This window comes from Rhodofomes roseus, assembly GCF_022264815.1.
Source record: "Rhodofomes roseus strain CIRM-BRFM 1785 chromosome Unknown C8Q71scaffold_30, whole genome shotgun sequence".
NCBI classification, from domain to species: Eukaryota; Fungi; Basidiomycota; class Agaricomycetes; order Polyporales; family Fomitopsidaceae; genus Rhodofomes; species Rhodofomes roseus.
The window spans coordinates 230,282-254,106 of record NW_025952986.1 but is presented as its reverse complement, the minus strand read 5'-3'; the positions used below and the strand labels follow the sequence as shown (position 1 = coordinate 254,106).

The following is a 23,825-nucleotide window of genomic DNA, read 5'->3' as shown; positions in this document are numbered from 1 at the left end:
TAACCAAGTTCGCGCAATAAGGCCTTCCAGTTGAAGCCATAGTCAAGATCATGGAGGAAACCTCGACCATTGGCGATCATCACGTTGCCCTCGCTGATGTCCCGATGTATGACGCCTGCCTCAAATGCCAGTTTATGCCCTGTCAACGTGCGATCAGAGCTCAGTAAGCGGTACATCACGAGCGGACGCGCATACCATGTATCGCATCATGAAGGGCCTGCGCCATCTCCTTCGTCTCGCGGAACTTCGAGATTGGTGTACCGATCGTGTCTGATACGAGACGCATATGGCTTCGCTCGTACCAGTCGTGTGCACCCTGGACTTGCTGTGTGCCTGCACATGTACGTTGTCCGAGGGCTCGACCATGATCCCGTAGCTCTTCCTCGCCAAGGTCCATGCCGCGTGTGAACAGCGCCAGACCGGGCCATTGTGCACTCCATGCCTGCAGGAATGCTTCTTCATCCATGGTATCACTCTCTTCGACCTCAGGGGGCAACAGCTGTGATCGAACATGGGCGTAGATTTGCCTGTAGTACTCAGTCTCCGGCTTCCGCGCCAGTTGCCGCCACGCATCCTTGATGATGACGTGCCTCTCCGTAAACTTGTATCGACTGTGCTTGTTAACCTGCAAAGCCTTCCAGATGGTCGTGGCGCGGGAGAAGAGACGAGGGCTGATGAACACTAGTTCGTAGAGAAGATACTTCTCAACATGTTGCGTGGTCGCACCCCTGACGGTGACCCATCGACAGGCTTTCGAGGTCTCGCTATTGATAGGCACGCCCGCAGCATGCAGGCAATCTTTCAAGCGAGACCGCTGGCGCGACGATGCCAGCTGGACGGTAGGGTCGGCCCCTACGATGTCGCAATGAGGGTCAACCGGGTGGACGAGACGCCAGAGAAAGTCGTGTAGAATTGTGCCATTGTCTGCTCCGTAATTGAACGGCGTTGTGCAGACAGCCCCCGCGTGGTCGAACCGAAAGATGCGCGCCTGGGATCCGTAGATACCAACACCGAAGGCAAACAGCCTGCTCTGGGAGACGAGGATATTCCGCGCACTCTTCGAGAGCTGAACCAGAGTCTCATCGTTCTTCGTTGATACGTATCGCATCGGATCGTCACCACTGCTGCCTTTGGCCTCGAACACGACAGAGATGCTTCGCCAACGGTCCTCTTTTCCTTCCAGCGAGTGGCCAGGAAGCGAAGCAACCACATCTGGCTTGGTGGCATGGTGTTCCTGTTCGGCCAAGAGGAACGGAAACTTGATCGGCTCGTGTGCGTTATTGCGGAATGTCGGACGCTTTTTTTCAGGGAAGTTGGCCACTAGCGATTCCAAGCCGTCGCACTGGATAAAGCTCACCAAGATGTTTGCGTCAAGCCACTGAAACCACTCACCAAAGGCTTGTACATGTCTGGCTCGCCCTGGCCCACAGGCACCTCCTCGAATGGCTTCGTAGCAGGTGAAGGGGGAGGAGCGGTTTGGCTGGGGACGAATACGTCCAGAAACAGCCTGACTGGCATCACCATCTCCACGATTTTACCGTCAACTTCGCTCCTCCAGCCCCGCATGTTCCGTTCGTTCGATTGCTGAGGTTCTTCATGGTAGAAGTGATAGACGTGTTGTTTCGCCGTTCCGGGGGTCGCAAACTCCATTGGGGAAAATGTGAATGGACGATGAGGCCAGCGAAAGTGGGAGGGTAAATCGCAACGCGACAAGTCGCGTGAACGCGACCTCCGCGACCCTTTAAACAGGTGTGGCATGTCGGAGATTCAAGCCGGTGGCCCGTGTTGTGTTCCAAAATGGGAATGTTACAGAGGCACCCCTAATTTCTGTCGGAGGGGCCACTCATGAGTCAGTCACTACTTCTTGCCCAAACGGGGAGGCTGATATGGCACACCTTCCAATAGTCGCTCGACTTGCGGCCTTTCTGCGGCTAAGATGCCGTTCACTTGTCAGAAAACAAAGCCCAAGGCTAACACTGCGGGCTATACGCGGGAATCGCGTGTCAGAACACGTTAGACGCACCGAACGAGGAGGAAGACACAACGAGTGGACAGCGCCACAACCGCGCTTGTGGATCAGGCGGAGTCTAATTCGTGGGCCACGTGGGAATTTTCGATGCCACACGGGTGGTACCGATCTACCGCTGCTATTGTCCGTCTGCTTTTGGCAGGTGGTGACTTCGCGACCTTGTTCCTCGCCGCTCGGGACTGGCGAAGTCATCACACAAGTATTTGGACGCATATGTTTCTTCTGACGACGGCCCGCAATAAGGAATTTGGAGCCACGCACAACGGCTTACGATGACACGGTAGCCTTGCCACTCGTGCACAACAAGTGCAGCTACCGGAGACTCTACTGAACGACTGGAATGACATTACAAGCATCTCGTGTTGTGTACATCGATGTTCGGCTCGTTTCAATGAGCCGCAAGACACAGCGTCAGCTAATTTTCGCGATGCAATAGAAGCGAGCACACAAACAATTATATGTTACATATTTCAGTATATCTGGACTTGTTTACCTGAAAAAAATCCGCAGTCTTGCATTTACGGCAACTTCCTACTACCAGACTTACGCCATTACAGTCGCACTTGTGATATGTACCTGTCTATTGGTCCTGTAATAGTATAAAGAGTGGCAAATCGAAAACCCAATCCGATACTATAACGCTGACACTTGCACACTCAGACGCATGCACAACTCCATCATCATGAAGGCACCCTGCGAACCCACTACCATGGAGAAACTCGATCTGTCTATGCGTGATCCCGTCACCATGGACACTGCGTAAGTGCATCTCACACAAACCCTCAGACTGTTGGCGTACTTAGCCCCAGACCGGACGACTCCAATGACATGCGATACACACCGCCGCTCGGCTTGTCTTCATGTACATGTCGTTCCGGAGATTCAACGCACCTCGACCACAATACCTCTAGTACGCTACGAATCGCTATAGTGGTAGTTTAAAAAAATCAGACGGGGTTTCTTGTGCGACCCATTTCAGCTACTAGACGACGTACCCGCCCGACCCACGAGTGTAACGCTCCCTCGATGAACATCTCAATCTAGAACTGTAGTACCCTCGACTCGATCCCCGCCCATGAGCCTCTCCGTCAGTGCCTCGCATCTGACGATCCTCCGTATCCGTGAAAGTACTTCCGCCTCTGCATGCTTAGCCGTGTCTTCATCGAGGCTGAGCCCGCGGACGAGTGCCGCCGCGGCACGCTCAATGTCTCTCCTACGTATCCGTGGGCCCCAGATGCTCTCGCTGTATGCGTCCACGAGGCAAACCTCTTCCAGTGCATCCATGCCCTCTTGCCCATGCAGATATGGACAGAGCATCGCGGCGATTGCACCCGGGGGAAGTAGCGTCGCCTGACCGAGGGCCAGTGACCGTAGAGTAGGGAGCGCAGGCAGGAGGGGAGTTATTGACGTCAGCGGCGGCCCGAGTGTGCGCGAGCCGGTGCAGAGGGGATCAGAGGGAAAGGATAGGTTGGCCAATTTGAGACGAACGATGTTCGGCCAGGTACTGATAGCGAGAAACAGCTGATTTGTGGCTGCTGGTACAATCTATACGAGGTCATTTCTCATCAGTCAATGATATCGCGTGGCAGTGCGTTCCTGCTGAGGCTTACCGCAGTGGAAAAGTGGTGCGGCGGGTCTGGACCGATCCAAGTGAATTCTCGCGGACTGTGGTGCCGGTTAGCACTGGATAGGTAGAGGAAGAAGCGGGTGCTGTACTCAGCAAGAACAAGAGCGTCATAGATGTGTTGAACATTGGTGCGCATGTGCGAGTGGAGGCATAGTTGAAGAACATTTAGTGGGACCTTATCTCCCGGAGCTTGTACCTCTGCAAGGTTGTCGCACGCAGCTCGGCAGCGACGCAGTACACTGGCAAGCAGCAAGAAGACATTAGAACTAGCTGTCCCTCCGGGTAATGTTACGTAGAGTGTCTTAGCAGCACATGCTAGCTTACACTCTCCGTTGACTTTCTGTGAGGCACCAAAGAGCGCGAGCTGGCGCACGGTCCGGAAGCGGAGGTTAGTGTGCAGCACGCGCTCGCCGTGTACGCGAAATGCATGCGCAACACAGAGAACGTCTGCGGGTTTGGGGTGAAGAAAGAGTGCATGCGAGAGTATGTCGATGAAGAGCTCGAGCGGGAGGTCAAGCAAGGACATGAGTAGACGAGAGAAAGCCGCCGGCCCGGGCGTTATTGGGGCCACGGTCAATATTCCTAATCAAGGTGAAGCCGGGGAAATGCCGAGTTCGCAAGTATGGCGCCGCATGGCAGAGACACCGTATCTGTCGTCCTTGTGTCGTCCACCACTAACCAGTAACGACAACGGCCCATTCTCACAATTCTTGCGACAACTCGCATGAAGAGGACATCGAACGAGCAGACCTCCGAGGACACACTCTGAAAGCAAGTGCGCGCACTTGGGTATGAGCATCCCTAAAAGGCGCTACGTCCGACACCCACATATCTGTCCGGTATTCGACACTCGTATGTATGGAATGAAATGATGCTCACGAAGCCCCGGGACATGTACACTGAACTGTACGCGTGAGGTTCAACTGAAGCTGAGTATCTTTAAATCATCTCCACGCGGCGTCAATCAGGGAACAGTGCACAGAGCTGGTTCTGATCTTGCCTGCGGCATTGACACATCTCGCACGTATCGAGCGACCCATCAGTTCAGATGCGCATGGGTCAGTGCCAGCCATTTCCCACTGTGTACTGTCAACAGAGATTTGTAGGAGCTTGCTCGTCTTGAAACCGTAGCGAATCAGCTTCCTTAGCGAACATGAATAATGACTCGTTACGAACCCGGCCAGCTAGCTCGCAACAAAGTTCATAGTTGAGACATCTATACACCACTAGTGATCTCAACCACAATGCGGTCTCATATTGATGCACCAGTTCGGACAGGCAGCGTTGTCCGCAACGTCCAACTTCTCAGCTCGTACCGCCTGCGTGAATCAAGCCACCTTCAAGCCACAAGCACTGAAGATGTCTTTCAAGTACCTCCTCACCTCCAAATTGTTTCGGGCTTCGTCCGTCAAGGTCGACCACAAACCTCGCGCTATAGGACACGAGGTACGCTTCTTGAAACTGTCCATGTAGTGCGTTCGAATGACAACCACATTCCAGACTCCGGAGTCCAGCCTCTTCAAGACTTGTGACGAGTGTGCGACCGTCATGCACGATGATGTGTGTCGGTTCTCCCTAGCGAGCGTCATTCGCCTGACTTTCGTGCCCACAATAGCTGCCTTCGCTTACGCAAAACGCCGTCAAGTCCGATGACGTCCGTGTCCAATTGTCCTTCAACGGGGATGGCGATGTGGTACGTCGTAACACCAAGGACCTGTGCAAAACTGTTGATCAATTCGGGCCCTAGACTGAATGCAAGGCGAAGCCCATCGTTCGCTCATAGGACGTCGTTGCTTCTCCGTCGCCCACACTTGCCGCGCATGCGTCGCTAGTAATGGCGACTGCGGGACGGCCAGTGCTCGCAAATCACAAGCCAGACGGCAGCAGTACGTTCCAGGGTATTCGGACAGCCTCGACCATCACGCTCGCATCGCAGGTGTCGCCCGCGCCAGCCCCTGCATCTCGTGCAGACTAGCCCGCGAACAAGAGGGCATCGTCACGCTCGTCAGGGACAAAACCAGCAACACGTGCTGTACCCTCAAGTCCATTGACGTCAGCCGTCTCGAGCTTGTGTCGTATTTGCACCTCTTCGCGGAACAAGACATGATGAGGCGCTTTGCGGGGAACCCCTAGCTTCTGGAGCTCCAAGGCTCGTTCAAGGACACCGAGCACTTCTTCCTCATCACGGTTCGTGGCTGCTGCTGCAAATCTCCTGTCAGCTCCTGACAAAATGCGCAGAAATACCACCCAAAGGGTAGTCTCCAATGTGAGATCCGCCGTCGGGGCGGTCTCACTTCCTTCGATGCCCAGGAGTTCGCTGCTGGCCTTATAAGTCCGCAAACATCAGTTCACTCATACAATCCGACACAATACACAGGTACACCCACTTGGGATCCTCCGCGAACAGCACTTCCTGCACGGCGACATCAAGCCCGCAAACCTCCTCGTCAACGACGACAACCACCTTGTCCTCGCCGACTTCGGCCTCGCAAGAGACTTTGGTCGTCCGTGGGGCCCGCTCCCCTGGAAGCAGTTCCAGCGGGCCTTCGACGTCAAGCATCCTGACCACGCAGCCTTCCGGTCACTCGGTTTGGATGGGTGGGACGTCACCCGTCGTAGGGTCGGCACCATCAGGTATGCTGCCCCAGAACTGTGGCACTCAGAACGACGGCGTGCACTCGTACGAGGCCGATGTCTGGTCTGCAGGTGTCACCATCTACGAGATGCTGACTGGCTGGGTGAGTGGGCTGTGTTGTAGCATGGGCAAGATCCACCACTGAGCACTCGTCTGCCTACTAGATGTCATTCGGCCGGGATGACAACACTCCAACAGCGGATTGGTACCTTGCTCCCGTGGTCGTGCCACTCACCTTCGATGAACAGAAAGACACCCTCGTCAACGATGACGCGCGCGACCTCCTACGCAAGGTCTGTGCTGCGTTTCCAGCCTACGTCTTCCTCGGATGTTCACATGTCTGTAGATGTTAGAAGTCGACCCCATCAAACGTGTTACCATTGAGGAAATCAAGGAGCACACCTACTTCCAGTCTATGTACGTTCCTGCGCACTTTTTTCGCAGTCTTCTGATGCTTGCGTAGTGACTGGAAGCAGATCGTTGCCCGAGTACCAATTATGGGCGACCATACAGCTACTCACTCGCCAGACATGAAGCAGGTTCGCGCCTCGTATATCGATTACCATGATGCGCGACATGACTATTTCCTCACAGAAGCCAGCTCGTATACCGTACGCCCCACCATACAAGGCGTACGAAGACCTCTATTCGTGGTTCGAATGGGTCTCTCCCGCGCTCAACCGCTGCACCGAGGATCATCACGGCGATGATGCACCAGATAATCCTGTCACAGACACGTTCCTCTGCTTTGGCGACGACCATGAACATCCCACACCCTGTATCTCCGTCGTTGCTGAAGGAGCTATGGCGTGTAGCGAAACGTGTTCGTATTCGTACCGCAAGAGTAAGACCGGACTCACCAAGGATGGATATGCTGAATTGAACCGCGATTCTACCTCTGACTTCCTCTGTTATGCTGCGCTGCGTCGGCGCTTCTCTTGCTGTCTGTCTGCTCTGTACTTCTTGCCAGTTCCATAGCTTGACCATGCGAGTCCTGCATTATTTTCGTTGTCCATACATTTGATAGTACAGGGAGTCAGTCAACGATCAGTCTCTGGATTCTTGTTCTACGTCTCGGCTTCCCAGGGCTTCCTACGCAAGCCTGTAGTTGACTGACTGGGCGTTGCTTGCTATTCGTTCAAACGGATCGTAGGTCAGATAGATACTGCGCAGGAGAGCGATACGTACATTCAATTCATTCGGTATCTGCCTATTATTGGGAATTTGATCCGTCTTGCCTTGCTCAATGAGTGCCTTAAGCTCGGAGAAGCTGAGAGTGCGTGGCTCAACGTCCGACTGCTGTGTTGATAACGCGACTGCAGGGTCATCTGAATGCCCATTGGAATTGACAGCGTTTGTCGCAGGGACAAGCTGCCGCGAGCGTTCCCGCTCGTTCACTTCGTCCATTGTTATGGAACAGCCGATAGCGCTGCGATTCGAACGCAATCAGCGGGTTTGTCCTTGACTTGCGGGATGCTCGGCTGCGGACCGATTAAAGTAGAAGACCTGAGAGCTGCGCAAGATCACAGCCCTCTCTTCCTCCGATTTGCCCTCGAGTGCCCCCGATGCTACTATGCTCTCTAGACCTTGCTTACGAACTCGTGTGATCAGCATTCGGCAATTCTCAGGTGTTATTAGGCCCCATACCTGGAATACCGCATCCGTCGAGAACGAGTATGCCAAGAACGCTTCTACAGGATCGACCGGCATTGAGCCGACCTGACCATCAGTACTGAGTAGACTGTCCCCCATCCCTGAAGCCATGTCGGTGGATTGAAGTCGACTGTTACTGCAAACGAGAAAGCCGACGGAAGTCGAGTGAGCCGAGTCCGCGTGGTGGTGGTTACGGTCGAAGCCCGGGTAATGCGCGCTCGCTGAGTCGCTCGCCGCTCTCAGCTTGACTCTCGCCACCACCTCGACTCTGCGCTATACGGACGGTCACCTCATCGTTAGCAAAGTAGGGAGCCTCAAGATCATAGCAAGGCGTGATGAACAAGATATCTGCGGAGCGCAACCAGCGAGCCCTTTTGGAACTCGCGAATTCGCCGGGAAACGGTGTGTTGCAGACGTCGACAACGTCAATGGACATGCTCCCAACCATGTCGCGCGACAGATGTCTGTGCGGATTGCAAGACACGCAACCCTCGCTGGGCGTCGCACAACCTTGGGATCTTCATATGGTGTGTGATGTGCGGTCGTACTCTCGCTGATCTCTCATTAACGTTCTGGCTGTATGTAGTATGAACTGTGCGAGCATACACCGCAAGATGGGAACACATATATCGAAGGTGTATGTACCTCTCCTCGAGATGTAGTAGAGTGTGCATTGATTGTGAACTTCAGGAAGAGCCTCACGATGGACACCTGGACGAGGGAGCAGGTCGAGGTGCGTGCCGTGCCGTAACACATCGATGCGGTCACTGAATTACCCGTTATATAGCATATGAAGAACAACGGTAACGTAAAGTCAAATGCTTACTACAACCCGGACGAGAAACGGCACCCACCGCCTACAAATATGATTGACTCGGAGCGCGATAGCGACTTAGAGAAGTACATACGATGTACGTGTCCTGACCTGTACTTGCTTTATCCGTAGCTCATTAGGTAATAGCCAAGTACGAGTTCAAGTCTTTCATCAGTCGCGGAGTAGCAGCAGCGGCGCTGCTAGGACCTTCAAGGTCTCTGAATCGACCATCGCCTGGTCCGCAGGCACGCTCACAAGCAGCCCCCGCTCCTGCGTCGACATTGTCCGTCCCACCTCCCGTCCCTCCGAAGACGCCTTCGAATTCCACGCCCGCACCGACCCTTGCATCGTCAACACCATCCCAGCCTGCGATGACGTCTGCTCCAAGCATGTTCTCGCACACCCAGTCCCGTCCTGTGTCTCAGCCTGTGTCAAGCTCGTTGAGAACGTCTACGCCGCAAACATCCTTCGCGTCTGGCGTCCAGCCACAACTCACTAGTCAGCCGATTGCTGCGCAATCGTCAACATGGGCCACGCTCGCTTCGCTTCAGACACCCTCTAGTTTTACTCAACCCTCCTTTAGTCCATCTCAACCGCTCCAGCCTCCTCAGATGCAACCGAGTCCTTCCCCATTCTCGGCGTCGCCCCTGCCGAACGTGTACTCGGGCATCTCGGCTTCGCCCAGTTCACCCTTCCCTTCTTCCGTCTCTTCATTCGCGACTGGGGCCAGCCAGGGCGGTGTCCCGCGTAGCATGAGCCTCGGTACGGGACTTGCGCTCAACGTTAACGTCGGCTCTCCAATGGGTTCAAATCTGACTCCCGGCGGTGCATCGCCATACCAGGCGTCGGCGCCGCTGGGCATGTCTTCGCCGTTTCAATCTAGTCCGTCGCCGTTTCAGCAACAACCTGCCAGCGCACCGCCTTTCCAGCCGCAGCCCACTCTCGGGCTCGGATTGTCCGCACCGAGCGCAAATCCCTACGCAGGGCTGTCGGCGAGCCCGGTAGGTAGCGGGGCGTTCGCGGGGCAGCCGACGGGGGCCTTCCAGCCACAGTCGTCTCCGTATATGCAAACAAGTGCCCTGCAGCCACAGCCGTCCCCACAGCCGTTGCTCTTCCAACAGCAGTCGCAGATGTTCCAACAGCAGATGCCCATGCAGCCTGCTGTCGTGACGAACCCATTCTTCCAGGGCCAGCCGCAGTCGCAGCAGTTCTCACCGTCGCCGTTCGGCCAGCCGCAGATGCAGCAGCCAATGTACACTACCAACAACCCGTTCAATGGGTGGCAGGGCCAGCAACAACAAACGGGTTTTGCGGGGCAGCAGTGGAATGGCATTTGAGTGCGACCATGCGAGTGACTGGTGATATATACGGACCGTAGTGTATCGTACATCACTTGCGAGCGTCATTGACTTCTAAAATGGCAGGTAATAACATGAGCTGGGTCGCAGGAAGCAGCTCAGTGGATGTAGGGATCCGCGCTTCTTTGTATAGTAAAGTAGTTCGGTTGTTCCCGTGTTCGCTGCCATGCGAAAGCTACACGCCGCTGCCATCCTTAGTGTCTGGCCCAGTGTCGGAACGAGTTGGCCGTCGACAGCTAGTGTACATGACACGAGATGCTTCTACTAGTACTTATGTAACGACGTTCAGACTTCAGCGGATCAATAAAGTCGTTGTAGCTTTGCACTTATGCATGTGTAGCATGGTTGTTGTGTCGTCGTACAGGCTTGCCAACTAGTACTTACTGGCTGAACTTGATATTGGATGAAGCGTACGGCCCGAATGCTGCTAACATATGATGGGTCTACATAACCACAAAGTGACTGGAATAGGCGTATAGTGCACGATAAGAATACAAAAACACGGTGCACCGAGGTCCACGCCGCTCCGACTCCACTGCGACAACGACAACAGCTCCCAAGCATCTTGTGTGGTTCCCGGGATAACTGAGGCAAGCACGACCAATGGGCCTGCCCGATTGAGAGCAATCTCCTGCGGAGTTAAGCAAGAACCTTGAGAAGTCATAGCACTGAGAACAAGGTCGCCACGTGAGGGCCTTCCAAAAAGAGACGAAGGATATTGGCCACAGACGGCACCGGGCATGCCCGATTATCTGCGTGGCTCAGTGGCTCCCACTTCAGACTCCGCCTGGACCACGGGCCACGCCGCACGGGCGCGGTTGTGGCGTTGTCCGCATCGTCTTCCCTCCCTCCTCATTTCGCACCTCTGCCCTGTACAGCGACGCGATATACGCGTCAAAACACTGAACTCACGTTCCCGACCTACTGTGCACTCTCAATCGCGCTTTTGACAAAGGGACGGTTGTCGTTAGAAACCGTCAAACGGTAAGTATTAGCAACGGCTCCCTGGACAAAGGCATGGACTGACTCATGAGTGGCCCATCAGACAACACCTCAGGGTCCTGCTGTGTGACATTACCCTTTTTGAACAAAGGCTCACCGTTGGCCACAACCTCCGACATGGTCCACCAATTTAAAGCGTCGCAGATGTCGCGTTCGGGTGACCCCCCGTGCGCCTCTTCTTCGCCACACTTTCACTGGCCTCATCCGCAGACTGCAACATCATCTCCTCCGATGGCATACAACACGCCTCGATCTCACAAACAACTTGTGCATGCGTTCACTATGGAGGAGACGAAACAAACCAATGACAAGAATATGACGGCCTGGAAGCACGAAATCAACAAGAAAATTGTGGTCATGCCCATGGCTGTTGAAGACTTCCTCGAACGATATGTACCTAGTCGCGCCAACCCGCCCCCGGCCCAAGTCGCTGCCAGTGGTCCCCTACCCAACGTTCCTGTGGGTCAGCCGGAGTTAGGGATGTATGGCCCTCTGGTAAGTCGCTGCGGATGAGGAGTGTGGGCGACTCACTGACGAATTTCCAGTGCGCTGTGCTCAAGGAATTGGTCAAAGGCTTCCCCAATGACAAGCGCCTGTGCTTCGCAAACAACGCCCACAAGCCGATCAAGTTCCCGTACGGTAAATACGAGCAGGATCACCACGCCACCAAGCCGGATGTCATCGCTTCTCTTCCCGGAAAGACGTTCACGGGGAAAGATCCTGGTCGCTGGCGCAATATTTCTCTTATTTTCGAGGCGAAGAGTACAGAAAGTGGTGATCCCATGCGATACCACTCCAACGCCAACGAGGAGACTTTAGTACAGCTATCCAAGAGTGCTCGGAACATTCTCTTCGCTCAGAGCCGACTGTTCACGTTCGGCATCGGGATCTACGGGGCTATGGCGCGCATATATCGCTTCGATCACGCTGGAGCCGTCTGCTCGCAGGAGTTCGAGTATTCAGCCGCAAACGGCGCAGTTCTACGCGACTTCTTGTGGCGTTTCGTCAATCCAATCTCAGATGGGTGCGACATCGTTGGGGCTGATCCGACGGTGCGGCTCGCTACGTCGGATGAGCGAATGACGGTGGAGAAGCAGCTGCTTGCGGGAGGAATCATGCACGACAACGAGACGTCGAAGGCATGCCGTTGGATTACCGTCAAAGGGTCGGAAAACAAGAAGAGCAAGAGGTACCTTCTCTACGAGCTGGTCTTTGTGAATCCGCGACTCTTCTCTCGCGCCACGACAGTGTGGAAGGCGCTGGAGGTCGACGAGAACGGCTGGCCAACGAACCTGTCGCGTGATGCGGAGAATCGGCCTCATGGAGTTCAAGTCATCATCAAGGATTCGTGGCGGCAGCTGGCGCGCAAGCCCGAGCCAGAATACTACAAGCAAATCTATGGCCACATAGCCTCGCAACTGTCGCAACCTGACCTCGTGAAGGAAGCATCAGAAGAAGATATCAAGGGAGCGGTCATGAAGGCATGGGGCAAGACATGGCCGGGGTTGGCTGAGTACCTGATCGGCGATGATCTTGGTGCAAATGACCTCGAAGTAGACGAAGAGGAACGGACAGGTCAGCAGACGTGCTCGGGCGAGCATCTGGCCAGGGGCCTCCATCGTCTGTTCGAACGCAGTCACACGCGCATGGTTTCGAAATCTATCGGCACTCCCCTCTCTGCATTTCAGCGTACGAAGGAGATGATACAGGCTCTGCGCGACGCGATCTTCGGTACGTGTATCTGTTTTTGGGTGCACACTGTGTATTTACCTTATTATGATCTCAGGGCATAGAACAGCATTCGAGGCCGGTATCATGCATCGTGACATCAGCGAAGGCAACATATTGATTGCCAACGGCCGGGGCTTCCTCCACGATCTCGACTACGCCTTCAACTGGATGGCACATCTACTCGATCTGGGCTACGAGCATACAGTGGAGAGCTGGAGAGAGTACGTACGTACGACCAAGGGCATTCCACGGAAGGGTGGAGACGAGCTGCAGATGACTGCAAGGTCCGACCCTGTCGGGGAGCCCTCATCCCCTCGTCGCAGTGTCAACGGTGGTGACGATAGGAAAGCCGCGCCGCCCACACCGATCATCAACAGGAACGGTGAAAAGGAATACTTCATCGATGCGATAGTTGCTGAAGGGATAGTGGAGGGCGTCAAGAAATACCTGGTACGATGGACAGGGTGCGGGAACGAGGAGAATACGTGGGCATTCCCCGAGGACCTTCGAAGGTGCATCGCGCTCGTTAACTGGTTGAAGCGACCAGCAGCAGAACGTACACAGTTATCAGAGCCTTATCTGAGCGAATCAGGCTCGTCGGCCGAACGTGATGCGGCAACGAGTGGCAGTCCAGACGACATGAAGGCTCCAGATGAGGCGAAGAGAATGGAGTGCAAAGAGCGTACCGTAAGTTCGAGTCTCTAGAATGCTTGGTTGGCAAAGACTGATAGAGATACTCAATAGGGCACGCTGTACTTCATGTCTGTGGAAGTGCTTGAAGGAGGTGGCAACATCATTCACGATGTTCGTCATGATCTCGAGTCGTTCTTCTGGCTGTTGATGTGGCTTGTGCTGAGGCACACTGACTATGTGCATCGTGAGGGATCCAGTGCTCTACAGTCACTATTCGATCAGCCGTCGGATGCGGCCTGCGCGGAAAGAAAGAAGGGCTGGCTTATGTCGCCTGCAGTGACAGTCCAAAACAACGCACCACTTTCGCAACTGATCAACCAGTTCAAGAGGCTGTGCAAGCTGAACATGTTCGACGAAGACACTCCATCTAATTTCATACCGTTAACGTACGACAGCGTGCTCAAGGTGTTTGACGACGCACTCGAACGGGACGACTGGCCATCCAACGACAAGGCAATCCCTTTCAAACCCCTCCCTGATCCTAATCAACCTCACCGAGCACGCCCCGAGGGCGTAATCCTGAGCAGTCAGGTAAACTCGGAGGCTCGCCGAGGCCGGGGACCAATTGACATGCCTGCTCCTGGCGACTTCGTGACATCCTTCGATCACAATCGGCCTATGCCAGATGATCAGTGGACTCTAAGCGACGGTGGCATCCCTTGGATCCAGCGGGCAATGACGAACAACGACGGACATCCCCAATACCAGCACTCTGCAGATGCTCATCCCCCGCTCGTGCCGCTGCGGCCCGATGTACGGCATACAAATACTTGGGCCGGTGATGTCCTGGTAGAAAGGCCGGATCTGCAACCTCGACTTATCGGACGCCGTCCTCTGGCACGAAAACCTGGCCCATCGTCCATGTCTGCCTGGACGCGGCTATCGGGGCAACAAGAGGCTCCCGATGATCCGTCAATGGCAGGACGAAGAGCCCCAACAAGATCTCCGTCTGATTCTCCTGCCCACTCATCTGACACCGACACGGCGGGACAACGACCCTGTCGATTGCCTTCCGTCGAGCGCCTCATACAGGCCGCCCCTGACAGTCCTCCGCACAGTGCGCGCGATGAGCGTTTGTTGCAGTCGTATCAACAGTCATTAGAAAGGATGGCCAGTGCAAGTGGAGAACATCGTACGAGACGGAAACGGTCGCACGAGGAGATGGGTAGACGCGAGGACGAGGACAGTGAACGTTCAAAGCGTTCAAGAAGTCTCAGTCAGCAGCCTCTTCCTCAAGTTCCTCGCAGGAAATCCCGAGGCCCGTCGAAGTAAGCATTCATCCCATGCAGCGAGACTTAGTGCCTCGATGCCCCTGCCTCTTTTCTGTACCATTGCGGACGTGCGTCTCGATTGTTTGTAGTACTAGTAGTGCCACCGGACGCTTATCAGTGTATCCATATTACCACTCTATCTGTAGTGAACAAGATATTGCCGTAATCCATACAAGTCGTCTGGTTGGCACAGGCGACAACTTGAACGGCGATGCGAGCGTGATGGTCCCGCCTCGTGGAAGCAGCCGACTACGACGGCTCGATGCCGTCGCAGACCAGTGGTTGCGATCTGCTACCAGAACATAGAAACGCAAAACACTGTGCATACCGCTCCGATCGACCGTGTCGTTTTATGAGCGATTCCCACTTTCAGGCCAGACGTGCACAAGCAGGGATATGTGATTGTCAGGTATGCATAGACACAACCTCGGAGACTTACGTAAAGTTACCCAAATGTGACCAAGCTTTGGCACGGAAGACTCTTCTCATCAGTCCTTACACTGCTAGTGCAGAGGCAGCGAGGCCAACGAAAACTTTGAGGAGGAATCAATTGGACGATCCGATGCAAAATCAGAGTCGGACGACTTCACAGCTTAGGATGAGACGCACTAGCTGCGAAGACGCCAGTGTTCGACAGCGCACGTCGAGAACTTGATGTACCAGTGCTGCTTGCATTAACAGCCTTTCATAATGTAATATCGATACGTCCGTGTCATACGACTGAAATTAAATAACGAGTCAAGCGGTGCTATTACCCACCGTCGAAGAGACACCTGCGCAGTGCTTATTCAGAATGGCCTACCGAGGAAGGCCTACGCACTCACCATTGTCCGCGAAGCCGATGGTCTGATTCTGCACGCTGAAGATCGCGTAGTAATGCTTCAACAAGCTTCCGCCGACGAGGTTCAGACCCTGGATGGAGTTGATGAACGTCTGGCACGTCTCCGTCTGGCCAGGGAACGGTCCGACGTTCAGCTCGCTGCTGGGGATCGTCAGGTTGAACGGCTTGCCGGCGGTGTTCGTGAACGTGAGCGTGAGCTCAGACGCGAGGCCGTCGATTTCGGAGCACGGGATCCCGTACGCGGTGCCGTAGTCGGTCGTCTCGGCCGGGTAGGGCTGGATGTTGGGCGAGATGGACGAGTATATCGCCTGGGCGATCTCGGGGTCGAAGTAGGCGTTGCTCGTGCCACTGTCGAAGATGATATTGCGCGTGCTGGAGAGGAGGGAGGTCGTCTGTTCGTTGATGTAAATCGCAGACGAACTCAGCAGCCATGTATCATCGTTGTCCGATGGCAGCGACGCTGTCTGGATCTCGCCTGTGTACTGGCATGAGCATTCAACAGTCATGCCACACACAAAACGCGGGACGCACCGTGAATGTGCGACTCATCAACGCCACCGAACGTGATCTCGGCGTTTCCGACAGAGTCGGGAGTGACATACAACCCGAAAAGTGCTGCAATCAACGTCAGAATTCTCCATGCATTCCATTGGTGACCGAGACTATACCTGGAAGCCCGTTGTTCATCAGACCAAGGAAGAATCCCTCGGGGACGGGTCCGAGACCTTGCGTAGCATTAAAATTCAAGTCATGCTTTAACGCAGAGCGCAAGAAGACATACCGGTGATCCCGCTGTACGGGTCAGGCTCGAAGGCGGCCGTCTGGTTGACGACAATGTTCAGCTCCACGTTAGCCGTCGCGACGCCGTTCACTGTCACAGTATCATTTCCGGGTTTCAGCCACAGAACGTATTCGTTTGGGGACGTGATAGGGTTCACGCCACCTCCCGTCTCGAATGCGATCTTTTGGACGTCGCCAGTGGTCACGAAGGTCGAACTGGCCGACGCGTCGAATTGGACTTGATTCGCGCACGGCTCCCCGCACTCGGTGCCTATGATGAGTTCATTATCGGCCGTGCCTAACGATGACGAACATAGAGTGCGCCGGTACGTACTGGCGAACTCCAGCGTGTAGCTACCCGTATCGAACACGACAGGGATTTGCTGTGGTGGCGTGCCGACCGAGATATTTCCGTACCACCTGTGAGCATGGTGAGTAAGCGGCTACGATAGCGGAGGACATGCTGAGCAATTCGTACTACGTACTGTAAATCCGTGCCGTTGAACTGATCAATGAGCGGAATGCTGAACGGGTTCATGCCGCGCTTCATGACACTGCGTTTCCTGATTGCAGTCATATGGCCACTAGCCACCTTTCTGGACATTAACTGGACTTTGGCCGGAGCGGCAGAGGCCGCGGCGCCCACCCCAAGGAGGGCGACGGCCGTGGCACTGGCAAACAGCATATCAGGAAGTGAGGGTCGAGAAGGAGGAAGAGAATGAAGGGAACGGGGATGAAGAATAGCGAGTCGTATGGCAACTCGCTTTATATACGCTTCCGACCAGCTTCCGACGAATGGCTGTGGGAAAGGTCGTGGGGTACTTTCCATCATACGAGGCTGTCGCGCTGAGATCTGCGGTCACTCGCCGACACCGCTCTGCGCGCCGATCACTATGTAGTTTGCTGCAGATGATCAGTGAAGTACACCGGTGAGTTTCGTAGCGTGCTGAGGTTCTCCACGTCTGTAGATGTCCCATAGTACGTACCTGGACCATGTCAATGTTACTATTCGGTGACGTCGCGCACATATTCATGCGTCTGTGGTCGTCGCTAGTTGCTGTCCATGCATGTGCAACGGTAGTTCCTTTCGTTAACGACACGCGTTACGCCCGTCGAAGCGCTGATACGGTGATGGCGCGAAGGCAACTTGCCAGCGAGACCGCGTGCGGCGAGAGGCGGCGAGTCAGCGCAGCGTTGGCGACGGGCGTCTCACGGTCTCCGTCAGGCTCACAGCGCGATCACGTGCGCATCGTGGCGTCAATACTTAGACGATGTCGGACACTGGTCGGAGACCGTCGGACAGGCCTTCTTGCCACTTGAGTAAGAACTGTGACACGAAGTCGGTATTCAATATTCAATGTCAGAGGCGGCCTTGAATCCGGGACGAGGGGTAAGTTGGCGTCGCTTCGCTTCGAGAGTGATTGATCTTCTCGCGCCGACAAGCTCAAGCGTGAAATTGGCAGGCCTACTCTCCCCCGGCCGGGCCACGTCGTCGGTGGTCGCCGACCTGTAGTCACAAGTGGCCCGAGGATTGGAACCACAAAGCGCGCTCGAGACCAAAAGCAATTCTGCTCACTCCTAAACACGACCTTCTGCGAGGGAGGGGAGGGGGATCGTATATGAGATCTTCCTGTCATGACTTGCGTACCAATGACAACTTGGTCGGTAAGTGGCATCTCGGTGTAGATACTTGACTTCTCACTGGCATGTCAAGGCGGGTAGTATGCATACTGAGATCAGGGATTTGGCGGCTATCTCACATAGCCAGTGAGCCGTCACAATCATGACCACTGACAAGAGCGGGAGAAATCCAGGTCGTTTGTTCGGGGAAGGACTCGACGGAACAGGAGAAGGTTCTGCATTGCGAGCGCTCCGCAGTACTCGTTACTCAAATCCTCCGGCGGTGCGGGATCGTCTGCCATGCCGGTGTCTGACCGTCCCGTGGTCCGTGTAATGCGGAAGTAGATCGACACAGATCATTGTATCACTTCCATCTCCAATCATCGCGCCAAGATGTGTATGAGGTGCACACCGCCACTATCGTTCTGCGGGAGAGCTACGGCGCTGGCTCGCCTCACGCGTGTTCATCACACAGGATCAGTCCATTAGAATTCAAAGACGTACGATGCTACAGCACCACCCGCGATTCGAAATCCAATGGCGCAAGTGTGTTGGATAAGAGTAGTATATTGGTATGACAGAATCACCAATGACTCTGTGGCAATGAATCACCGTATGATCTCTTCAGACTTCAACCGTGACGGCCATCTGATTCTTTGTTGTGACAGACGGGCATCGCGCCGCATGGCCGAAACTCCAGCATACCGATCCCAGGGTGTGATTCGCGCCCGCACTTGAGGTGGGAGCGCCCAACTAGCGGACTTCGCTCCATATATGAACATCATGGCATGCAGGACGCCCGTCGTGGTCCCCTTGTGTTCTTCCCTGGGCTACCCTCGAACGGTGTTCCGCCATGGTCGCCCAACTGAACCTCCTCGCAGTCAACCTCGCGACGGTCGCTCTGGAGAGCTGGCTCTATGGCATATTCTGTATCATCTTTGGAACGTCGACCTATCTGCTTGTCCGCCGCGGCCGCGAACGGACCCAGGGTAGCGGGCCGCCGCAGAACATTCGGCCTCCATGGCGGACACCTATGTTCATCGCGTCGTGTCTGATCGCCTTGTCAGTCACTGCAGTGAGCTGTTGCTGCTTTCGTTTGGCCTTGACCTGCTAACCTGACCGGATTGTTTGCACAGCACTGGATCTTAACCGTGTATCGTGCATTTGATGCCTTCGTCAACTTCATGGATGGCAGCGAGCCTATCATTGCCTATGCAGATCTCTCCAGGAAGTCCGAGGTCGCTAAGACCGCCTTCCTTGTCATAACAGTGCTCATCTCCGATGCCATGATTGTGAGACCTTTGTTACTGACCCATGTTTCTCTCTAACGTTATGTGCTAGATTTACCGCGTGTATATTGTGTGGAGCTACAACAGGGCGATCATTATATTCCCCATCTTGACATGGTTCGCATTAGTTGGTCAGTCGTCATACCCTCTACGGCATTTCCACATTTGCTCAACGACAGCCGAACACACAGCATGTGGCATCGCCATTTGTTGGCAGTTTGCACACTACACTCTCGGAGAGAACGTTTTTGAGACTGCAGCAGGGCGCTGGATAACGAGCGACTGCGTCTTCAGCTTCGTGTGCGTATCTTGCCGCGCACCGTCGGCCCTTTGACAGAACGCTGAGCCCTTGGTTGACATGCAGCACGAACCTTTATTGCTCTTGTGCGTCGCAGACTGTTTGCTCCACACTCGACGACCTTCTGACATGATGCTGCTTCAAAAGTGCTGATCGCATGGCGCGTCTGGCGCACGACGGTGTCCGCGCCTGCTTATGGCGGCCCAAACATCATGGGCGCGCTCGCCATCATCATTGAATCTGCCGCTATTCAGTCGTGCGTACCCCCGCTTTCCATCGGACTCCATGCCCCTACTGACTGCGCGTACCCCGATCCGTTTTGCGCGCTTGCCATACAGGGCATGGAACCTATTCTTCTTCATAACCTACCAGGCCAAGAGCAACCTGCAGTTCACCACCATCGACATGTGGGTACCTATATGCGGCATCTCGCTCACACTCATCAACCTGCGCGTCTCGCTCGGCTGGGCGGCCAAGGGGCACATTTCGGGGGCGTCCACAGGGCCGCGCTTGACCACGCAGGTGCGCTCGTTCGAATCGACGAACCAGAGCTATGCGATGCGCTCGCTGGCGGTGGATGTGACGCAGCTGGACGATGCGGAGGTCCCCCGCTTCTCGGCAGAGAAGCCGGTTGATTTGAGGCGTGTAAGCAGGGGGAGTGATATATCTGTATGAGTGACTCGTTTACTCCTGGGTCGCTGCGGACTTCATAGTATATAGGACCTAGCGCGGGATTGCGCTATTGTTGTTGTGAGACAGCGGTCGTAATCTTGTAACGATTCCCCCGACACTCGTCGCCATACCAGTTACCCTACACTCATCTGGCTATTTATTAATCGATGACAACAACGAAAGTATTTTCACGGCTTCTCTTGCTTGCTGGCAGGGCATGACGCAGACGCAATAAGTAGGGGCTCTATACAGGCCGAGCTTTCATAATGGCCTTTGGTGTATGTGCACCAGTGTTTATCCTGTTCTACGTCCTGCGTTGCAGGAAACCTTCATACTGACCGCGTGCACCTAGCGGCCAGTACCAACTCCAAGCCACGATTCCGCTCTCTACTTTAGGGGAGCCCATGCCTGCCCTCTATCAATGTCATGGTGGGCGCGCAGTTTGTTGGCTATTGCTTCTATTATCTCTATGCGACTCGAACGGCGCTGCATCTGGATCAATGTCTCAAACTATAATGCTCATGCACATGATCGGACCTGGTCGGACTCGTCGACGTCTCTGAGGGCCGTAACTCCGCAACCAGATGGTGAGGTTGCAATGAGAACTTAATCACATATGCATATTACTCTTGAAGTTGCCGCGCATGCGCCGCGTACCGCTGTACTTACCATTACGCGTCCGCGTCCGCGTCGCGGTCACATGATCACGTTTATCGCGTCCCTGACAAGCCGACCGCCCCAGATCCAGCACTGAGTACTATGAGCACTGTTAGATCTAAGCTCGAAGGACATCAGAGGGTCCGGACACTCAATGACATGTCGCGACGCGGTGTATTACGAACTCCTAGAAGGACATACTGTACCTCATGCTTGTGCTACTGAAAAGGTTTCAGTTTCTACCGCATAGATCGGGCGATATACGAGCTCACAATCGCTTCAGAAATCCATAACCGTGCTTTGATCATCCTTGTCTAAACGCTTCTCCTTGTCTTCCCTCTCCGTCCCACCTGGCGCAACACCGAGCCACTCCCCATAATATACACACTCCCTCGGGCTCACGGGCCCACCCGGCTTGCAGAAGTCGAATGTCGGACACCGCGTACATGGTGCCTGCCCCATGCCGAGTCCGCTCGCTAGTTCCTGGCGGACCGCGCGGTACACGTGTGCGCCGTACTCTGCCTCTCCCACGTCGAAGGCGGAAAACTGTGCGGCGGGAGAGGACGAGCGTTTCGACTTGTTCTTTGACGTCGACTTGGAGCGTGGGCGTGCGTCAGAATCATCGTCGGACGACACGGTGCGCGACGATTCCGAGTCGGACTGGCTATCGCTGTCCTCGTCGGATGAGTGTGACTTCCGTTTCTTGCTCTTCGATTTGCTCTTCTTCTTGCGCTTGTTGTCCTCCGCACTATCGTCATCACTGTCGTCTTTGCTCCGCCTTTGCTTTTTCTTCTTCCGTTTCCGCTCCTCACTCTTGCTTTCGCTGTCACTGCCGCTCTCGTCTTTGTCGTCCTTGCTCCGCCTCTTGCTCTTGGACTTCTTGCTCTTGCTCTTGGATTTCGACTTGCTCTTAGATTTCGACCTACGATCGTCTTCCGAATCTGAGTCTTCTGAGTCAGACTCCGTGTCTGAGCGGCTACGTTTGGAGCGTTTCCGCTTGCGCGACGAACTATCGCGATCCTTGTCCTTCCGTTTGCGCTTCTTGCTGCTGCTCGAACGGGTGTCGTCATCACTACCATCTCCCATGGTAGCTTGTACGCTGCTCTCCCACATCGCTGCACCGAAAGCAGGGAGCTGTGGAGTGGATGTCAGCGCCGTCGGAAGGGGCAGGGCCGGATTGTGAACAGTAAGACAATATTCCACAAGTAGCCATTTGGCGGAGAGACAGAGCTAGAGGCATTAGGAGGTTGCTCGGTGTCGGCTGCGCCTCTTGCAGCCCTCTGGGGTCGGGTAGGCCTTTCTTTATGAAGCGAGAAAAGTAGAACAATGGCCACACTCACGCGTTCTAGCTCTCCGTCTAAGACGAGTACGCCCAGAAGCATCTCGGCGTGCTCAACCTCGAGCGTCGTCTCCGTGATCCGACTCTTGCGGAGGAAGTTCAGGACTTGCGCGGCTGTTGGATATGCGGGTGCCGCACCAATCGGATAGAGGGGCGTGCCGTTCGGCGCGGACGAGCTGGAGGACTTCGGAAGACTCTGTGTGGTTATTAGAACATTGTGAAAGGGGAAAAATGCGAGAAAGCAATTGCTACGTACGCGATCACGGACGAAGCGCAAGCAAGCGCTGCACAACAGTTTGATGAACTCGGTGTCGAGTTCGTTATCGGTGTACCAAGGTCCGCCTGTCATCTCCACAGATGGATCAAGGTGATACAGCATGTAAATCTTGCGCGTTGGATACTGGAGGTAGAGTCAATCAATATGTTGCGCGATGAGGGTAAAAAGCGGCGAAGCATACCTTCACAGACTTGACGGCCTTGATAAGCTGTTTCTGCGTGAGCGACTTGAGGCATCGATCAATGACGGTCTGATGGAGCTCGGTCTTTGCTTTGAGATGCTTCGTCCATATGCCTAGTCGCACTCAGTAAGAAACGCGGACGAAACGCGTATGTTCGCCTACCTTCGTTAGCAGATGCTTGAATATGACTTAAAACCATACTCTCCTCGCCACTCATGTCCTTCTTCCTGATATACTCTCAGCAAGTGTGGTATATTTAGACACCTGCGATCACTCACACTTCCATCTCCTTCTTCATGACGGCCCGAAATAACACGTTGCCCTTTGGGTCCTTCATCGCCTTCAGGAGACCCTGCACGCAGCGACTCATATATACCAGACACTCTCGAGAGCTAAGTGTACCATACCGTGGAGAGCAAGAAATTGATCGCGTCCATCCGCCCTTTGGAGTCGGGTATGAGGGTCTCACATTCTTTCGGCGTGATGCTCTAAATACGGCACAAAAGCGTTAGAGAGAGCAGGGACTAATCAGGATTAAGGTAGGATGAGGAACAGGCTGAACGAGCCTTTTTCGGGTCTGCAAGAGCAGCTTGATGTATCTTCTGCTCTAGCACATTCGGCTTCCGTCCGGCCGCCGACATTGTAGCTAGAACTCGTAGTCAGGTTTGTCCCAGCAGATTTTTTGAGCAGAGCCTTCGGATCGAGCCGCAGTAGAGCTAGAGGATAAGATTCAAGACGACAGTGACTCGTGGAGGACCTTGAAGAGGTCCATTCAGCCACCAAGTACGCGAAGATCGCCCGACGCGCTCGATTCTGCTTAGTCACTTGGGCGCTTTCGCCACGGACGCGATCACGTGCGACAGAACCACTACGCTACAACGATGCACGTTGTCCACCAATCGTCCCCTGCCTACTTGTTGCGCCACAGCTTGAGCTGAAAGAGAAAGTCTTTAGAACCTGTGTGTAGCACTCTTTTGTGAAAAGCTGGTTCATGGTCCCTGGACACTAAATTTGAACGTGACGCGTGACGGGGTAATTAATCAAGCACGTGATTGTGA

At 54.6% G+C, this 23,825-nt stretch overlaps 10 protein-coding genes across 10 annotated transcripts; 5 read left to right on the top strand and 5 right to left on the bottom strand.

Annotated features, from left to right (window-relative positions):
- Positions 1-520: 520 nt before the first annotated feature.
- C8Q71DRAFT_674291 (uncharacterized protein) lies at positions 521-1,336 on the bottom strand (the record flags this gene model as incomplete). The annotated part of the gene is made up of 1 exon (XM_047919694.1): positions 521-1,336. A coding segment is annotated over one exon (816 nt), but the record flags the coding sequence as incomplete, so codon positions are not given.
- A 1,507-nt stretch (positions 1,337-2,843) lies between these two features.
- Positions 2,844-4,207, bottom strand: C8Q71DRAFT_785211 (uncharacterized protein). Its single transcript, XM_047925072.1, has 4 exons — positions 3,746-4,207; positions 3,640-3,694; positions 3,025-3,574; positions 2,844-2,954 (listed from the first exon to the last, which is right to left on the bottom strand). The coding sequence occupies exons 1-3, from the start codon at positions 4,180-4,182 to the stop codon at positions 3,065-3,067; spliced, it is 1,002 nt and encodes a 333-aa protein (XP_047773914.1). The 5' UTR covers positions 4,183-4,207; the 3' UTR covers positions 2,844-2,954; positions 3,025-3,064.
- A 709-nt stretch (positions 4,208-4,916) lies between these two features.
- Positions 4,917-7,139, top strand: C8Q71DRAFT_727363 (kinase-like domain-containing protein; the record flags this gene model as incomplete). Its single annotated transcript, XM_047921846.1, has 11 exons — positions 4,917-5,102; positions 5,157-5,216; positions 5,272-5,349; positions 5,790-5,843; positions 6,034-6,276; positions 6,305-6,394; positions 6,456-6,584; positions 6,638-6,708; positions 6,755-6,830; positions 6,886-7,077; positions 7,107-7,139. The coding sequence occupies 11 exons, from the start codon at positions 4,917-4,919 to the stop codon at positions 7,137-7,139; spliced, it is 1,212 nt and encodes a 403-aa protein (XP_047773913.1).
- A 174-nt stretch (positions 7,140-7,313) lies between these two features.
- Positions 7,314-8,167, bottom strand: C8Q71DRAFT_361185 (uncharacterized protein). The gene is made up of 4 exons (XM_047918070.1): positions 7,939-8,167; positions 7,781-7,881; positions 7,480-7,720; positions 7,314-7,421 (listed from the first exon to the last, which is right to left on the bottom strand). The coding sequence occupies exons 1-4, from the start codon at positions 8,053-8,055 to the stop codon at positions 7,359-7,361; spliced, it is 522 nt and encodes a 173-aa protein (XP_047773912.1). The 5' UTR covers positions 8,056-8,167; the 3' UTR covers positions 7,314-7,358.
- Position 8,168: 1 nt separating this feature from the next.
- Positions 8,169-10,478, top strand: C8Q71DRAFT_361152 (uncharacterized protein). The gene is made up of 6 exons (XM_047918069.1): positions 8,169-8,346; positions 8,405-8,471; positions 8,531-8,581; positions 8,635-8,677; positions 8,732-8,855; positions 8,906-10,478. Exons 1-6 carry the CDS (start codon positions 8,280-8,282, stop codon positions 10,093-10,095), a joined length of 1,542 nt encoding a protein of 513 aa, XP_047773911.1. The 5' UTR covers positions 8,169-8,279; the 3' UTR covers positions 10,096-10,478.
- A 475-nt stretch (positions 10,479-10,953) lies between these two features.
- Positions 10,954-12,911, top strand: C8Q71DRAFT_842494 (uncharacterized protein; the record flags this gene model as incomplete). Its single annotated transcript, XM_047926549.1, has 3 exons — positions 10,954-11,100; positions 11,162-11,613; positions 11,664-12,911. The coding sequence occupies exons 2-3, from the start codon at positions 11,236-11,238 to the stop codon at positions 12,909-12,911; spliced, it is 1,626 nt and encodes a 541-aa protein (XP_047773910.1). The 5' UTR covers positions 10,954-11,100; positions 11,162-11,235.
- Positions 12,833-14,974, top strand: C8Q71DRAFT_785190 (uncharacterized protein). The gene is made up of 3 exons (XM_047925071.1): positions 12,833-12,849; positions 12,905-13,536; positions 13,594-14,974. The coding sequence occupies exons 2-3, from the start codon at positions 12,934-12,936 to the stop codon at positions 14,812-14,814; spliced, it is 1,824 nt and encodes a 607-aa protein (XP_047773909.1). The 5' UTR covers positions 12,833-12,849; positions 12,905-12,933; the 3' UTR covers positions 14,815-14,974.
- A 368-nt stretch (positions 14,975-15,342) lies between these two features.
- Positions 15,343-17,623, bottom strand: C8Q71DRAFT_785181 (acid protease). The gene is made up of 8 exons (XM_047925070.1): positions 17,421-17,623; positions 16,920-17,337; positions 16,769-16,854; positions 16,436-16,705; positions 16,323-16,379; positions 16,186-16,269; positions 15,638-16,129; positions 15,343-15,586 (listed from the first exon to the last, which is right to left on the bottom strand). The coding sequence occupies exons 2-8, from the start codon at positions 17,264-17,266 to the stop codon at positions 15,552-15,554; spliced, it is 1,371 nt and encodes a 456-aa protein (XP_047773908.1). The 5' UTR covers positions 17,267-17,337; positions 17,421-17,623; the 3' UTR covers positions 15,343-15,551.
- A 1,172-nt stretch (positions 17,624-18,795) lies between these two features.
- Positions 18,796-20,511, top strand: C8Q71DRAFT_785174 (uncharacterized protein). The gene is made up of 7 exons (XM_047925069.1): positions 18,796-19,129; positions 19,191-19,346; positions 19,396-19,474; positions 19,535-19,643; positions 19,708-19,727; positions 19,789-19,897; positions 19,980-20,511. Exons 1-7 carry the CDS (start codon positions 18,908-18,910, stop codon positions 20,314-20,316), a joined length of 1,032 nt encoding a protein of 343 aa, XP_047773907.1. The 5' UTR covers positions 18,796-18,907; the 3' UTR covers positions 20,317-20,511.
- Positions 20,512-21,056: 545 nt separating this feature from the next.
- Positions 21,057-23,543, bottom strand: C8Q71DRAFT_785171 (RNA polymerase Rpc34 subunit-domain-containing protein). The gene is made up of 9 exons (XM_047925068.1): positions 23,334-23,543; positions 23,175-23,255; positions 23,046-23,119; positions 22,930-22,994; positions 22,768-22,880; positions 22,566-22,709; positions 22,311-22,505; positions 21,243-22,104; positions 21,057-21,191 (listed from the first exon to the last, which is right to left on the bottom strand). The coding sequence occupies exons 1-8, from the start codon at positions 23,406-23,408 to the stop codon at positions 21,250-21,252; spliced, it is 1,602 nt and encodes a 533-aa protein (XP_047773906.1). The 5' UTR covers positions 23,409-23,543; the 3' UTR covers positions 21,057-21,191; positions 21,243-21,249.
- Positions 23,544-23,825: the final 282 nt, after the last annotated feature.

Excerpts from the sequence above, each read along its gene's own strand:
- C8Q71DRAFT_361185 (XM_047918070.1), bottom strand. The coding sequence starts at position 8,055 with ATGGCTTCAGGGATGGGGGACAGTCTACTCAGTACTGATGGTCAGGTC. Across the intron at positions 7,882-7,938 it reads CGACGGATGCGGTATTCCAG|CAAGGTCTAGAGAGCATAGT; the intron begins GTATGGGGCCTA and ends CGAGTTCGTAAG. Across the intron at positions 7,422-7,479 it reads AGATACCGAATGAATTGAAT|CAAGCAACGCCCAGTCAGTC; the intron begins GTACGTATCGCT and ends TTGAACGAATAG.
- C8Q71DRAFT_361152 (XM_047918069.1), top strand. The coding sequence starts at position 8,280 with ATGAACAAGATATCTGCGGAGCGCAACCAGCGAGCCCTTTTGGAACTC. Across the intron at positions 8,347-8,404 it reads CGCGAATTCGCCGGGAAACG|ATGTCTGTGCGGATTGCAAG; the intron begins GTGTGTTGCAGA and ends GTCGCGCGACAG. Across the intron at positions 8,582-8,634 it reads GGAACACATATATCGAAGGT|GAAGAGCCTCACGATGGACA; the intron begins GTATGTACCTCT and ends TGTGAACTTCAG.
- C8Q71DRAFT_785181 (XM_047925070.1), bottom strand. The coding sequence starts at position 17,266 with ATGATGGAAAGTACCCCACGACCTTTCCCACAGCCATTCGTCGGAAGC. Across the intron at positions 16,855-16,919 it reads TTCAACGGCACGGATTTACA|GTGGTACGGAAATATCTCGG; the intron begins GTACGTAGTACG and ends CCATGCTCACAG. Across the intron at positions 16,380-16,435 it reads CCCGTACAGCGGGATCACCG|GTCTCGGACCCGTCCCCGAG; the intron begins GTATGTCTTCTT and ends ATGCTACGCAAG.
- C8Q71DRAFT_785171 (XM_047925068.1), bottom strand. The coding sequence starts at position 23,408 with ATGTCGGCGGCCGGACGGAAGCCGAATGTGCTAGAGCAGAAGATACAT. Across the intron at positions 22,506-22,565 it reads TGCGCTTCGTCCGTGATCGC|AGTCTTCCGAAGTCCTCCAG; the intron begins GTACGTAGCAAT and ends ATAACCACACAG. Across the intron at positions 22,105-22,310 it reads TAGACGGAGAGCTAGAACGC|CTCCCTGCTTTCGGTGCAGC; the intron begins GTGAGTGTGGCC and ends TCCACTCCACAG.
- C8Q71DRAFT_785211 (XM_047925072.1), bottom strand. The coding sequence starts at position 4,182 with ATGTCCTTGCTTGACCTCCCGCTCGAGCTCTTCATCGACATACTCTCG. Across the intron at positions 3,695-3,745 it reads GACGCTCTTGTTCTTGCTGA|TCCGCGAGAATTCACTTGGA; the intron begins GTACAGCACCCG and ends CCGGCACCACAG. Across the intron at positions 3,575-3,639 it reads CGCACCACTTTTCCACTGCG|ATTGTACCAGCAGCCACAAA; the intron begins GTAAGCCTCAGC and ends GACCTCGTATAG.
- C8Q71DRAFT_785174 (XM_047925069.1), top strand. The coding sequence starts at position 18,908 with ATGGTCGCCCAACTGAACCTCCTCGCAGTCAACCTCGCGACGGTCGCT. Across the intron at positions 19,728-19,788 it reads CACGAACCTTTATTGCTCTT|TGCTGATCGCATGGCGCGTC; the intron begins GTGCGTCGCAGA and ends CTGCTTCAAAAG. Across the intron at positions 19,898-19,979 it reads GAATCTGCCGCTATTCAGTC|GGCATGGAACCTATTCTTCT; the intron begins GTGCGTACCCCC and ends CTTGCCATACAG.
- C8Q71DRAFT_785190 (XM_047925071.1), top strand. The coding sequence starts at position 12,934 with ATGCATCGTGACATCAGCGAAGGCAACATATTGATTGCCAACGGCCGG. Across the intron at positions 13,537-13,593 it reads TGGAGTGCAAAGAGCGTACC|GGCACGCTGTACTTCATGTC; the intron begins GTAAGTTCGAGT and ends GATACTCAATAG.